Source organism: Scophthalmus maximus, chromosome 4 (assembly GCF_022379125.1).
Source record: "Scophthalmus maximus strain ysfricsl-2021 chromosome 4, ASM2237912v1, whole genome shotgun sequence".
NCBI lineage: Eukaryota > Metazoa > Chordata > Actinopteri > Pleuronectiformes > Scophthalmidae > Scophthalmus > Scophthalmus maximus.
In genome coordinates, this window is record NC_061518.1 from 21,047,368 (window position 1) to 21,061,667 (window position 14,300).

General features: G+C 42.4%; 2 protein-coding genes across 2 annotated transcripts; both read right to left on the reverse strand.

Moving 5' to 3' along the window:
- Positions 1–598: 598 nt before the first annotated feature.
- On the reverse strand, positions 599–10,134 carry heatr3 (HEAT repeat containing 3). Its single transcript, XM_035627702.2, has 15 exons — positions 9,842–10,134; positions 9,153–9,325; positions 8,224–8,311; positions 7,751–7,851; positions 7,365–7,474; positions 7,071–7,211; positions 6,658–6,944; positions 5,382–5,472; positions 4,886–5,040; positions 4,058–4,140; positions 3,771–3,907; positions 3,429–3,517; positions 2,323–2,466; positions 2,077–2,253; positions 599–1,842 (listed from the first exon to the last, which is right to left on the reverse strand). The coding sequence occupies exons 1-15, from the start codon at positions 9,980–9,982 to the stop codon at positions 1,729–1,731; spliced, it is 2,031 nt and encodes a 676-aa protein (XP_035483595.2). The 5' UTR covers positions 9,983–10,134; the 3' UTR covers positions 599–1,728.
- Positions 10,135–10,261: 127 nt separating this feature from the next.
- Positions 10,262–12,698, reverse strand: cnep1r1 (CTD nuclear envelope phosphatase 1 regulatory subunit 1). The gene is made up of 6 exons (XM_035627703.2): positions 12,582–12,698; positions 12,030–12,101; positions 11,671–11,744; positions 11,311–11,420; positions 10,727–10,781; positions 10,262–10,632 (listed from the first exon to the last, which is right to left on the reverse strand). Exons 1-6 carry the CDS (start codon positions 12,604–12,606, stop codon positions 10,591–10,593), a joined length of 378 nt encoding a protein of 125 aa, XP_035483596.1. The 5' UTR covers positions 12,607–12,698; the 3' UTR covers positions 10,262–10,590.
- Positions 12,699–14,300: the final 1,602 nt, after the last annotated feature.

Genomic DNA, 14,300 nt, shown 5'->3' on the forward strand with positions numbered 1-14,300 from the left:
TGACTGTACTATTCACCGAGGTCAGAGTTCACATACACATCGCAGGATTCGAATCGGAATCAAATCTGTTGCAGTCAGTACTAAATGGAGGGGGTAGTACAAAAATATAATATATATGAAAATATATCCACAATTTTGTTGTTGGAACATAGATTCTTAATATGGCTGTAAAAATAATAAGTATATATAGTAAGTATTTTCCATGATCAGTCTCACTGTATTTGACAAAATGTTTCAATAAAGTTCAGACAATTTTTGATAGTCATTTCTTACTCATTTATCAGCTTTCAGCAATTCAAATATATAATATTCATGTGTTTTTTAAATGTTTGCACAACATCATGTAAGGGGGCCGACTGTACATTGGGCGCAACAGTAGCCATTCTGTTGCTGCTTATTTTGTGTTTTTATATCCTTTACACTCAGTGAGCTCAAATAATTCTTTATATGCAGCAGTAGCAATATGATCAAAAACTGGCAAGGTTATAGTAATAGATGAACTACCTTTTCATTAATTAGGACAGCACTTGCTAGAACATAAACATTCCAGGAAATACTAGTCCAGAACTTGGGTCATAAAATGAAAAAAACAAAGCACTTTAAGACACCAGGATTTAATGGTGGGTGGGAAAGACATTCATTCATTCATAGCCTGATGACATATTCTCCCTCAAATGAGTCTTTGAAATTGTCTTTGATAGTCCACAGAGAAGTTATCACAAATAAATCAGCACAGCTGAGGGGTTGACATGATATCCCCCAAGAGTTAGGTGCAAAAATAAGACTATCATGGTAGTACATAATTTCAAACCTGCTGCGTTGAAGAACAGGATTAGCAGCTTTAGAAGCAATGCTGGATGCGGATGGTTGTTTGGTTTTTTAAATTTGTATTTAGGCAATTCTTTTATCACGTTACTGAAGCAAATGCTGTCAGTATGAACTGGTTGCTGTGGTGACCTGCAGACGGAAAAGTTCAAAGAGTAACCACTGCAAAAGCAGCTACCGCTCCACGCAGAGTAGAGCCTCGCTGAGTGAGAAGGGAACGCATGGGAAGCAGATGATCCACAGTGAGGCAGATGTAGAGAACATGTGCTTATTTCTAAAGGCTGAAATGCCAAAAAATTAAATAGTAATTTTATTTATCTTGGCCAAGCCAATTGTTTAACAAAATAATGATTCCACAAGGCAGAATCTCCTTTACATACAGTATAGTAGCTGATACTAAACTGACTCTTATAAGGGGGAGTTATGAACAGCTCTACCTCATATTCTCCTCATCAGGACCTGCAGAACTGCATAACATCAAATGTTTAGCCGATAGAAATGTGGCGCCACGATATGGGTCACCACGTGGAAACTTGCCATCGTTTCACCACACCTGTTCTTTTCAAATGTTTCTGGGGAGCATGAAAAAATTTCACATTCAAAATAAAAGTTAAATGTAGGGGGGGATCTTAACTGCAACCAACATGCAGTAAAAAATTCTTATTGGATTCTATTCTTCTTTCTTCAAAACAAATAAACTTTCACGCCACTAAGTAAAATAGTAAATCCTTATTTAGGGAATATAAACATTGTAACAAAGGATTAACAATGGTTCCCTTCCAACATAATAAATACTCAATGGTTTCACAACCATATTCTGTTTTTCGTGCAGTGCTCCTGCCTGCATGAAATATCCATCCAAAAAGCATACATGTTCAACTGATGTGAAGCACTGAAATGTCCTCATTTTTTCACCGCCTTCTCCAGATAACCAATGAATCTTCTCAGGTTGACTTTGATGTTGTCTAGCACACACAGCTGCTGAGGGCTGTACTTGCCTCTTCCCTCTTTACGAATCTAGTGGCGAAAAATAAAAAAATATGATTGTTTTTAAAGTTAGAAAAATATTCCACAAATTATTGGATAAATAGCACAAGAGAACAATGTAGGAATTACCAATTACAAAGGGGAAACAAAATGTGCACTGGTGGAAGACATGGGTTAAAAATTCTTTTGCACATGTAACTGCAGAAAAATGTTGAGGGATCAATAAGAACTGTGTTCAGTAATAAGCAGAAGAGTCTGTGGTACCTTGGCTTTGAAGACGGGCTGAAGTGCTTTCAGTGCAGGTAGTAACTGGATGTTTTTAGCAGCTGTCTCCGCCTCGTCTCCATCCGCAAACACGTCAAACAAGGCGTCGAGGGCTTCTCCGTTTACAACCAGGTCGGCGTCCTTCGTGGCAACTTCAAGTAAGGCAGTTCCGATCATCTGTGGGAGCACAGATTCTTAGAGGAGGAACAAACGGTCCAAAAGAAGACAAAAGAGACAGCAGTATACCTGAAGGGTTGCAGCAGTGCCTTTCTCTTTGGCTAATGTGCTGCCAGTGATGCCCAGAATGGCGACGGCGTTGACCCTCACACTGACAACATCACAGCAGTTGGCCGCTTCGCTCAGGCTCATCAGCTGCTGGGGGGTCATACACTAAGAAAAACAACACAGATATTGAGCCGTCCAACAGGAACACAGTTCAGTGTTTAGTGTGAACTGGAAGTGGAGTGTTTGGACAGGAAAGCCGCATTAAAGGGGCACTCCACCAATTTTGCACATGAAGTCCCCTTAACTCACTATGTGACACTGGAGAGATTTTAAAAGTCTATGGTGTCACCCCAGTTAAGTGAATAACCGGGTTATGCCAGTCTTCCCCGTATACATGAGCGGGGAAGAATGGGAAGAATGAGGGGAGTAAATCCACCTCCGGCACAGTACGTGGCATTCTGCCAGAGTAACAACCTTTTCGGAATAAGGCTTTTCTTCCAGTTGAACTTTGTCAAAATCACAACAACTTGGAAAGCAGGGAGAACATGGACGTCTTCTCAGCTTCTCTTCTTGGTGGGAACGTTCCTTGCCATGGCGAAGTCCTCCGGTTTAAAGGTAAAGCTTGTTTTGTTGCTGTTGTTTTTTGGCGCCGTTGCTTCCTGATCTCTTCTATGTCCGGGTAAAAATCCACCGCAGCGGAGTTACAGAGAATGCGCAGAACATAAACCAAGCTTACCCCAATTAAGGTGTATACATGCACGAATACCCCGGTTACTCAAGGAGTTATCTAGGTCTGTTAACCGGAATAGGAGAACTCAGATTTTAGCCGGGGAAAGGTATTTAACCCGAATATAATCGGGTTTTTAAAGTACATGTAAACGCACTAAGGGTTATCTCTGTTTGGGCTTAGAGACATTTAAATGTACAGCTTCCACTACTGGAGCTGAGGCGGACAGCATATATCTAACAATAGATGTTGCTGAGCTGCATTATGGGAAATGGAGGAGCCAGCATTGTCAGATTAACCCAAACTTGGGACTTAAAGTCTTTAACCCCTTAAAACTTCCCAATCTTGCAGATGTTTAAAATCGCCAAAAGGAATGCTGAAGCTGTGCAGTATTCTGTACCTGGGGGATACTTTTGGAGGCAATCATCTGTAAAAGAGATCGCATGGCACTGATGACAGCCTCGAGGAACTCCTCGTCTTTGGGCATCTCTGAAAATAAGAAGCAACATTTTGCTTATTATTGGCAGATGTACGAGATGCCTCAATATTTCCGACTCAAACTGTCTACTATGATTTAAATGTTGTTTTCACTTTTCATCTCAATTCTAATTCCAAAACTAGAATCAAAGTTAACGTTTTTTTGCCTATATCCTGGGGTATTTTAACAAAGACAAAATCAACACACTAAATGTGACCTGCAGTGTTTCCGCTGTATCAAATTATTAAGACATAAATATGAGACCTGCTGCGCCAAAAACCAGGGTAGACAGGTGCTGCGCTGCTGCCTGCAGGGCTGCTGGTCCTCCCAGAGACTCTGCGTCCATGGTGGAGAGGATGCTATGGAGGCACGTCAGAGCCCGGGACTGTACGCGCTGCATCCTACAGTTAAGATGCCGTTTGTCAGGACATTTCGTGCAAGAGCATATCAATTTTATGTGGAGATGTATGTTGGACAATACAAAGTGCCTTAAGCGAATTTTGATCATCACACAGTGAAGCTCAAGAGAAGATAAACAGTGAGCGGGTTACCTTTTTATCAGGCCTCTCCAGGAGGGATTCTGATGGCAAACATCCATGGCTTCTGTTCTGGGGAATTCTGTCTTTTTTAGGACCTTGAATCAAGAGGAGAAAAAATATATATCACCACAAAATATCTGTATACTACGGCGAAGGATTAAGGGGAAATTTGGACAAGTCATAATTTCGGAAAAAAGGGTCAAAATATTACAAAGAATGAGGTCGTAATTTCACAATATAAGGTCAGAATTATACAAGAAAAGGTCTAATATTTTAAAAGAACGTGATTTTAGGCTTTAAGGGGGCCATCTGCAGATCAGCCTGTTGCCTACATTAAAATTAGGAATGTGGAGCATCAGCAGCAAGTTATAATTTAGTATAGGTTTCACAACTAATGCAATTTTGGCACCTCAGCACCATATTATCTATAGTGTCAGGACTTCAAAAAAATTGTGGACAAAATGGATGGTAATTTCATTTTTCACAAAATAGTTTGACTTTTTTCTCATTAAATATAACTTTAATCTGGAAATCTCCAAACGTATTTTCTTCATTATTGCTCTAATACTTCATCATACGATACCTTTTGTGTGACTGCATAAGTAAAAGACAGATCTCTATCACAGATCGGGCACGTAATTCAGACTGTTTAGCCTTCGGTAGATGATGGGTGGAATTCACTGTATAAGTAAATTCATATTTGAAGCTGATAATTATGGTTCTACATTAAAATTACAGCATAACTACAATTGTCATTTGTCTCAAGTTTGTGACACTGAAGAAATATTCTATTTCTAGTGACCGAGGTGAGAGTTATTGTTGACGCCGATGGGTATTTGCCTTTTCAGGGATGTTGTGGTTGATTAAAGCACCGTGAACCTCTGCTGACAAGCACAGTGGCGACATGAGATTGGACACTCCATCACAAAGACCATCCGGACCCATGTCGCTTTCGTCGCTGCTCGACTCTTCCTCCCACTCGTCATCAGATGGGTCTTAACGGACACACACACACACACACACACACACACACACACACACACACACACACACACACACACACACACACACACACACACACACACACACACACACACACACACACACACACACACACACACACACACACACACACACACACACACACACACATATAGGGCTGATCAAGAACAACAAAAAGGCGTCTCTAGGCAACACAGAGGAACACATTTCATGTAGTTGTTTTTTGTTGTAGCAGCTTTTCTGATAAACACGAACTGGGAAGCTGTGTCAGAGGGAATAATGTTGAAGGGAAGTGCCCGGGGTCAGCACTACTGACCGTGCTCACAACACTCACCGTCAGAGCAGCACATGTTGACGATGATCTCTAAGGACGTCTGCTGGGCTGTCAGCAAGGCCGTTGCCTCCCTCAGCTCCTCCATGCCCCTCTGGACACAAAAAGATAAAAACAGAAAGAAAAAATAAGCCACACGAGTCATCATCCTACCAAAACAATAACTGTGAGCACCATTATCACCCAGTTTGATGCAAATGAAACATCTAAGTCACTTCTGAAGGACAAGTGATGTTTGAGTGGAACAATGTCTCAGTGTGTTTATATGAACAGACAAAAACCAGATCATTGTATAACCCTTGATATCGGAGGATTCTCTTAAAACGTCACCACAATGTCACCCACAGTCTTGGGGCTCTGGCTGTGACTGAGCTGAGAGGGACAGCTCGGTCTCGCCGAGGTCAGATCTGTGTGGGACGCGGCAAAAGCCAGAAGCCGGTCTCCAGATGAACCTTCCCTCCTCTTCTCCCCCCCCGAACCCGACAGTTTGTCTGCCCTGTCAGTCTGGCTCGCTCTGCACGGTGACTCATGTGCCACCTTTTCACCTGGCATTAATATTCGTCTCCAAAACACAAAACTGCACCGCCTCCTCCCCATGAACATTGAAACAATGAGTCCTGAAATTTTAAACTGGGGGTACATTTTTCTACTCAAATGTTGTTGATCCACAAGGCCACAGAGAACCCCCCCAAAAAAAGTTGTAACACATTTTATGCTGATTTTTCCACTATGTATGGAACTTCTGAGAAGTAAGAGTAACACAGTACAGTAAATGCTCTAATATATAACAGCATGCAAGTGAGTCCAAAATATCAATATATGGTACTTTAGATGGTATTGATAAAAAAAAATCTTATATCAGTTCAAGAGGAAGAAAGAACCGTTTTGTGTCACTAGTCAATGGAAGTTGGATGTAATGTATGTTAACCAAACAAATGTATAGTTGTTGCTCCTTTGCCTCTACACAGAACATGGAGGGTCGATGATAACATGAGGAATTGCATCATCACTCATTCAGAGTCGGTTTAATGTGTAATTTACATATGTATGTTTTGTTAATCATTGTCTATAAATACTTTTGGAGGGGACTGTACATTTAAGCAAATGTATCACATGTGCTCTTACAACATGTACAGTCGACAATGGAACAAGTTAATCTCTCTGACAAGTGTGCTTTACAGTGTCCGAAGGTCAACTTGTATGCCTAGAAGGGGCACAAAGCTTTCTGTGTGTATAACATGAACAAGCAACACGTAGAGTACTGTATGAAATCTCTTACAGGCAGGAGGTCGGAGAAATCGTTATCTTTCCCATTCCTCTTCTGTTTAGGTGCCTCCTCCTCCTCCTCCTCGTCCATCTCGTCTAGAGGAATCTCCCCTGCAGCCTGGTCTTCTGCGTCTGTCACAGACGGCGCGTTCTTGTGACGAACCTCTTCTGCTTGTCTGAGTTCAGGTATGAGTTCTCCCGTGTTCAGATCCAGGCACTGTGACAAGGTGGCCACCGCGGCATTGAGAGCCTGGGCCTGGCGGGCAGTGGGCAGGCTACCCTTCATGTTCCACAGTGTCCCTGAGCGACACAGCAGGAGGGAGAGTTAGGACTCACAGAGGACTTTTTTAATGTCCCTTTTAACTTGTCTTTTGTGGAATCGTTTTGAACAATTTAGTCATGATCAAAAGATGGGACAAATTGTACCTGCAGCCAATGTCCTGAGCAGTGTGTGTGCCATGCCTGGCTGAGACGACAGCAGAACGTTCTCCAGGGCGCCGAGCACAGCAGTGTTCATGCTACACAGCAGCTCTGGGTTATCCTCAGTCACAGTGTGCAAACAGTGGGCTGAAAGAACATGACAGAGCTGTCTGCAACATTTCCACATTATCAACACTGCCAAAAAAAACATTACCACTCCTCATAAATATCAGTAACAATCATATCACAGGCTTTGAGTGTAATCTTAGGAAGATAGGGCGTATCATCAATTAGTCCTACCTGCAGATATGGCCAGATCCACGTTGTGTGGGTGTCTCTCCAGACACTGGACGACCAGATCCAGGAGACCTGCCTTGTTGAACACAGACAACGCCTGGCTGCTGCACTCACTGGCAGGACAACATAATATGCGATAGATGTGAGACGAGCTGAGAATGTGCATGCATTCTATGGGTCCATGATTATGGTCAGTTAACAGTTGCAGGAACAAAAATCAAACAAGTGGACATTTCCTGGACTAGCTATGAAAAGTGGAATGAGGTATGTCAGGATGGATCAGCCGACAGCACAGGACTAGTGAGGGGTATGAGTGAGATTTGCATGAACAGCAAAAAAAAAAAAAAAGTTTTCAGCCGTGAACCAAGTAGCACAGCCACTTGTGTTACCATAGATTCCAGAGAAGGTTCACAGCCTCGTTGGCGACATCCTCCACCGCATTCTTCTGCTCTTTCATCTGCACAACGGCGCTCTCAAAACCAGCACAGCACTGGAGAGAAGACAACAAAACCATAAGTGAAACAGGGACAGCCTTTGTTTTGATTTGTGTCGTCATCCAACCAACACATTGTTCAAAGAGTGAACTGGTATGCATTCTCTTTTGCGATCATTTGACTTTAGGATTTTATTACGTTGCACAACTAGCGAAAATTAAAAAAAATCTGTCTCAGGTCAAGATTGAATATGATCCAACGAGTCTATCTGTTTGAGTGTGGGTGTTGTTGTTTTTTACACATCACCAATATCCGTGTTCTGGGATGAAAACTCGTTGCGATGAGGAATCTTAGCTGGCTGTTACAGCTGCTGCTGATGAGGAGGGACTGAAGTGATGGTGTGAGCTAAAAGCAGTGGCGAGTCTTACCTCTCTAAGCAGTGCTGTCAGAGGAGTCATGACGTCGTGCTTCACCATGTCCTCGCACACCTCCTGACCTCCACATGCACTCAGATTCCTGTCAGGGAGAGAGTCCCAGACGCAGATTCAGTCAGTCAGTCAGTCGGAGGCGAGACACTGTCAGAGATGCTGTTTGTATTTTGTGTGTATGAGGGCAAAGGGAAATACACTGTGAGCAACATTGAAGGACACCAGTCAGACAGGGGGCTTAGACTGTTATCTGGTACCGAAACTTGCGTTCACCCTTTCGATTATTACGCCAATCAAGACGACTGTTGCGTTGCGACTGCTTAGCGAAACATTTGTTGTATTTTGAGGGGAATTGAGGAAACATCAACGGCTAGTGTACATACAAATGTGATCTGTTTTCTGCATGGGTAGAGATTCAAATGTATCCTGAATACATCAGGATACCAACAATAAAAACAAATAATCATGACAGCCCAACAGAACATTCTTTCTCCTTAAATCTAAGCCGTTTGTTGTAGCATGGCGCCCCCTGCAGAGGCAACAGGACTCTGCACTACATACCCATGATTATCTGAACCAAAGTGGACATTTTTCAGTTTGTTTCTTATTGGCTTTAATTTGTCACCGCCTGGCTATTTTGCCCTCTTAAACTAAAGCATTGCCAACACAGTCTTTGCAGGCTGTCCACATTCAAAATCAAAGTTTTACCTGAGAGAGAGCTAAAAATAAATAATAAGTTGGAGCCCCACATTTATTTGTCTACACATACTTATTATACTCTTCATTGTTGAAGGGTTAAAAACTAAACTTCCTCACAGCGGCCGTGTGTAGCTGCCACAAAGACCTTCTGTACATTGTCTTTTGCATTTTGAGAAACGGATCCAGATCTGATTTGGAAAAAATAACCCACTCCATCACTACTGGCTCACCTGAGCGCTCCTGTGGCAGTCTCCCTGACCGCCAGGCTGCCGTCCAGCAGCATGGGCCCCAGGCGCCTCACGGCATCCCTCTGCAGGAAGCCCGGGATGGTCTGGCTCTGCTGCACAACCCGGGAGATGCTGGCACAGGCGAACTCCCGCACGTCTGCACTGGGACTCAGCAGCTGTGGAGAGACGCATCAAACATGACACGTGAATACATGTCTGAGTACTCATCTGTTCTAACCCCTGATGCACTTCTGGAGCCCGGGTGACAAGGAATCGTGACATCTGGCACGACATGTGCAGACACACGTTCATATGGACTGAAACTGTTGAGGAATCCCTCACAACTTAACATCAGAAGCCTGAATACGAATCTGAGAGTTGAATTTGCACATTCAAAAGTCATACCTCATGTTTGTATATGATGTACACACCTCTGTATTTATTCATTTATTTATTTTGATTCTGTGTTGCCTATTCTTTTGCCAAACTCTTTTTACTTTGCAGCTGCTGTAACAAGTCTATATCCCAGATGTGGGCTGATATTCAGTTTGATCTTATCAACTTAGTTATTGCAGCGAATCGCGGTGACACGTTTTCGTGGGGATGTTCGAACGCCTTCCTATTACACAAGGCTGTGACATGGAACAAGCCAGCGGGTCGTTGTGAGCGATGGGTCCCAGTCGTGTTCTTACCTTCTCCAGCAGCTCCGCAGCGGGACACCCGTCCTCGCCGTGCTCGTCTCCCTCGGGCTCCTCTTCCTTGGCGGCGCTCACCGGCAGCCCCACGGCGTTGAACTGCGGACGTTTGAATTTAGTGGTTCGGCTTTTTCCCATTTCACCTTTTTTTATTTATTTTTTTTTAAACCAAAGTGCAGCCGGTGTGTGCAACGTCTTCTTATAATTCCCCCTCACAACACAACGTAGAACGAACGCTCCGGCTTCAGCCTGGGGGGAGGAGGCCCATGTGGAAGACTGTTCCCTGCCGTAAAGCGGCCGTGGCTGACGGAAAGCAGAGAGGCTGTCGCAAAAACCAAAGACGCAAAAAAAAAAAAAAAAACATTTTCGAAGTCACTGGCTTTTCACGTCATGACACGTGAATTAGAAAAGTACACATTTTCCACACCTGGAGAGTTTATTAGGTAATTAATTTTAAAAATAGAAACATTTAGATAAAATACATGCTTGACATCAGAAACAGAAATAAACACATCTGAACTCAAACCGACTGAATAAAATATATCAAAGGCTGTGTGAGCGGATCAGCAGCTTCAAATGAAGACATCGCCACAGCAACACTGTTAAAAGGCCCCATCCGTTCTTTTCGCCCTTGTCCTGTCACAATGGCAGAAACGTGAGCACCCAGAGGACGCAGGTCACTGAGCGATCGGAGGCTCTCAGCAAAGGCCAGGTACAGTGTCTGAGCAGCCCACACGAGCCGGTGGTTATTGGATGTGAGGTCTTGGTTTGAGAATAAGTTTCCCCGTCTGTAAAATGGCACAAATAAAAGACAGGTTTTAAAAAAGTTGGAATGAAAATGGAAGCTTTCTGAAATGTAAATGGGTAAATGACGTTACTCACATCATCACAGGACATGTTGTATTCTGCTAAAACTGTCCGACATCGGGCAGCAATACTGAAGAGGCGAAGGTCAAGGGTGTTAACCAGTACGGCAAAATATTTATAATTACAAATAGTCAAACATTTCCTATATGCACAGCACTCTTTGGTCAATGGCCGAGGATGAATGTGTGATGTGTAACAACATTTACAGTTTTTTGTGACCAAGTATTAAAATATCATTTAAGTGTTTGAGACAAACTTCTTAAGAAACTCTATGAATCAGCATATCATATCATTGTAACATACAGTAAATAAAAACCATTAGCATCACACCAGAGATTTAACAAGGTTAGATGTAAGCACTCTTTTGTGTGTCATTCAATCTTAAGTATTATGTGGCTTTTAGGCCCAGCTCAGATTTACATATACATGACTATACATGACTTTACATATACATGCTGACCCCGTGGGGTTGCAAATGGACCTGCTGCGGTGCAAGAAAGATTTCAGATTTGTCGGTCAATAAAGTATGATGATCATCATCATCATCATCATCATCATCGAAACATGCCACTTCATTTCAACTGACAGACAAAGGATACATGGATGGTGCCACAACTCGTTTGTGTATCCCAGCAAAGAAGAGAGCTATTAGAGTGATGCAGCTGATGGTGAAGAAGGGATGATTCCACAGTGACGAAAAGAACGAGACCTGAGGAACAAAGCGACGTCATAAATCCCTGAGCCAATAACAATACTTTGGCTTTTTGCAAATCTGTGTTAAATGATTAAAAAAATTAAAGAATAAAGTCAATTGAAAGTAACATACACATTACACATGAAATCAAGTGTTTTTTAGTCGTAAATCTCAGTATGTGAATGTGATGTGTGTCCACTTCACATGTTATTCAGGGCGTTTTCCTAGATGCGTTCTTACTTGATGCTTGTTCACTCATACATACCTTCTGTGTGTCGGGGTCTATCAACCAGTTCCAAGCCCCAGTAGCAGTACAAACGGACACCACTATCAGGATCACTGAAAAAAAAAAAGAAGAGAGAAATGAGACCCAGCACAACAACGTTAAATGTGTGTCCTACGTCAATGCATTCAAGGCTCAACACTGATTGTAACGGTCTTTAACCTGCAATTACATCTGCACCAACTTTTGCAGGAGGTGGCTTCTAGTAAAACTTTGGTTTTACAGTCAACAGATGTACAAATTACGAGAAACACATAGATATAGAACATTGAGAAATGCACACATGAATACTTATTGTCTTTCTGTCATGGTTTTGACGGTCACTACCAACAGTTACTTACTTCTCCACCTGCCGGTTGCAGGTTGCAAACAGGAGACATACTCTGTCAGTCTTCTCTCAAAGGCCTTCAAGTCTGAAACAAAAACGGGAACATTAAATGCACACTGTATTTTGGACCTCATATCAGAATTAACTACAAACAAAAACAAAGAGGACAAACTGAACAAGATGAACAATAAACATTCAGCTACAAAGCTCTATGACCTAATGACTGCCTCTGTTCACTTCTGTATGTGCAGCCTCTCCTCCTCCCCGTGTGATTTATGTCTAGGTCAATATCAGTGCTCAGATCTGAAGCTCAGCTCGTGTCAGTGTCCCGGTGGTTACTGTTGAATACCCAACACGTCTGCTAACGACTGGATGTCAGTAAAGCTAGCAAACATGCTAAATGTCGATAGCAGACTAGCCATTGATACAACGTTGAACCGAGGTCTGAAATCGCACCGTGAGACGCTTGTTTCCAAACATTGTGGTAACTACAGCCACGACGCTACAACAAATCAGAGGATATATAAAAAATGAGCTAGTTTAACTTGCTACCGACATTATTTACCTTCGGCCTGCTCCAAGGAATTCATGTCTGCTGCTAGTACCAGCAGCCTGTCGCTGCTTCCCGTCCACAGAAGGACAGGCCGTGCAAACCAATCCTTATTGGCTGTGTGGTAAGCTCTGATGTGATTGGGCCTAACCAAATAATGGGCGGTACAAGGTGCCGAGGTACCGCTCCCTATTGGCTTATTAGCCGACGTCAGTCCAGAGGCTGCGGGTGGCGCTGTTTCTCAGCACGGGTGACAGAACAGACGGGCCACAACCATAGACTGTGCTTAGACTAATCGGGAAAAATTAGTGTCCAACTTGCAAAATTAACGTGATACGTTATACTAATATTCATTGGTTTTATTTAACACGCTTTATTCATAACAAAATATACTAAAGTTATAAACTCTGTGCTCTATGCCTACAATTCAAGAAAAGTTTCCTGCCCTAACCAAAATCAAACGTTGTTTTCAGATTGTTCAGAGGGAACATTTAACCATCAGTTACCCACAGGACGTAACAACTGAACAGATAATATTGAAATGAAAATAAAAAAACAGGACTGAAATGTTGCACTGATATTATAACATGGAAGGAACATACAAGTAGAGAGTTGAGCCATTAAAATAAGAATGTTATTTTATTTTTAATTCTTTTTAATGAGCAAGGGGTAAGAGTAAATGGTATTAGTATAAGTAGAGTATCCTTGCAAGGTGCTTTTGAACTGGGATTGAAATTACATTTTTATTTGTACTCAGTTCTGATGATGACATTGTGAACTGCAAGATAAATATGCTTGTTGTTCAACACGACTCCTGACAGGACAGATGTGACAAAGAATAAATCAAAATGAATGGATTTGGAACTCCGACATTCATGTGAGGCCTCTTTCCTCATCTTTTTCAACTAAATGACAAAATCTGTTGCATCTTACATGGTCGTGTGTTCCTCCTTATGTTGCGGCTTTCAAGCATGTCATAACACAGTCCTGAAGCCTACATTGTGAAGCAGGACCTACAGTTACTGAGGTAACTTCAAGTTCAGAGTTGATTCTTGAGAGGATAGACGAGTTTCTTCTTCAGGAGGAAGATTGAATTCAGACACTTGGATCAGATGGTTCGCAGTTCAGACACTGTTTATTACAGATCTGGATCGAGACCCTCTCTGCATGCTGAGTGCAGGTTTCCATAATGAGCAGAGCAACACAAGAGTTTGTATACCACACCATGAACTCCCACAAATGTAGACTATACAATACAAGGTTGAAACCAGTCTTCCCAGACAGACATCCATCACCCAGAAGATATTATTTTCTCCCAGCATTGTCAGTACCATGACCTTGACCTGTACACTTGACTCTTCTTCCCTAGAAGTGAAGGCATCCCATGCATGACGTATGTACACCTAACAAGTCCAAACTTGGAATATGCTATACATAGTCAATGTAAAATCTTACTGACAATAATCAAGATGCTGTTGAAGAACATTTGAAGAAATGCTCAGAACTCTTAAAAGGAGTTTACACATGCAAATGGGGAAGCACTTTGCACCTTTGAACCTCAGTTTTCCAAGCCCATTCGGTCGGGCTTCTTTCAACGGAGAAATGTTGCCATAATCAAACCTATACTATCTGGTTGTTGCTCCTGAACTTTGGAACAACCCATGTCTTTCCATCGGATCTGCTGAATCCGTGGTTTGTTTTAAAGGTCTCCTTGAGACTTATTTCTGTAGATTA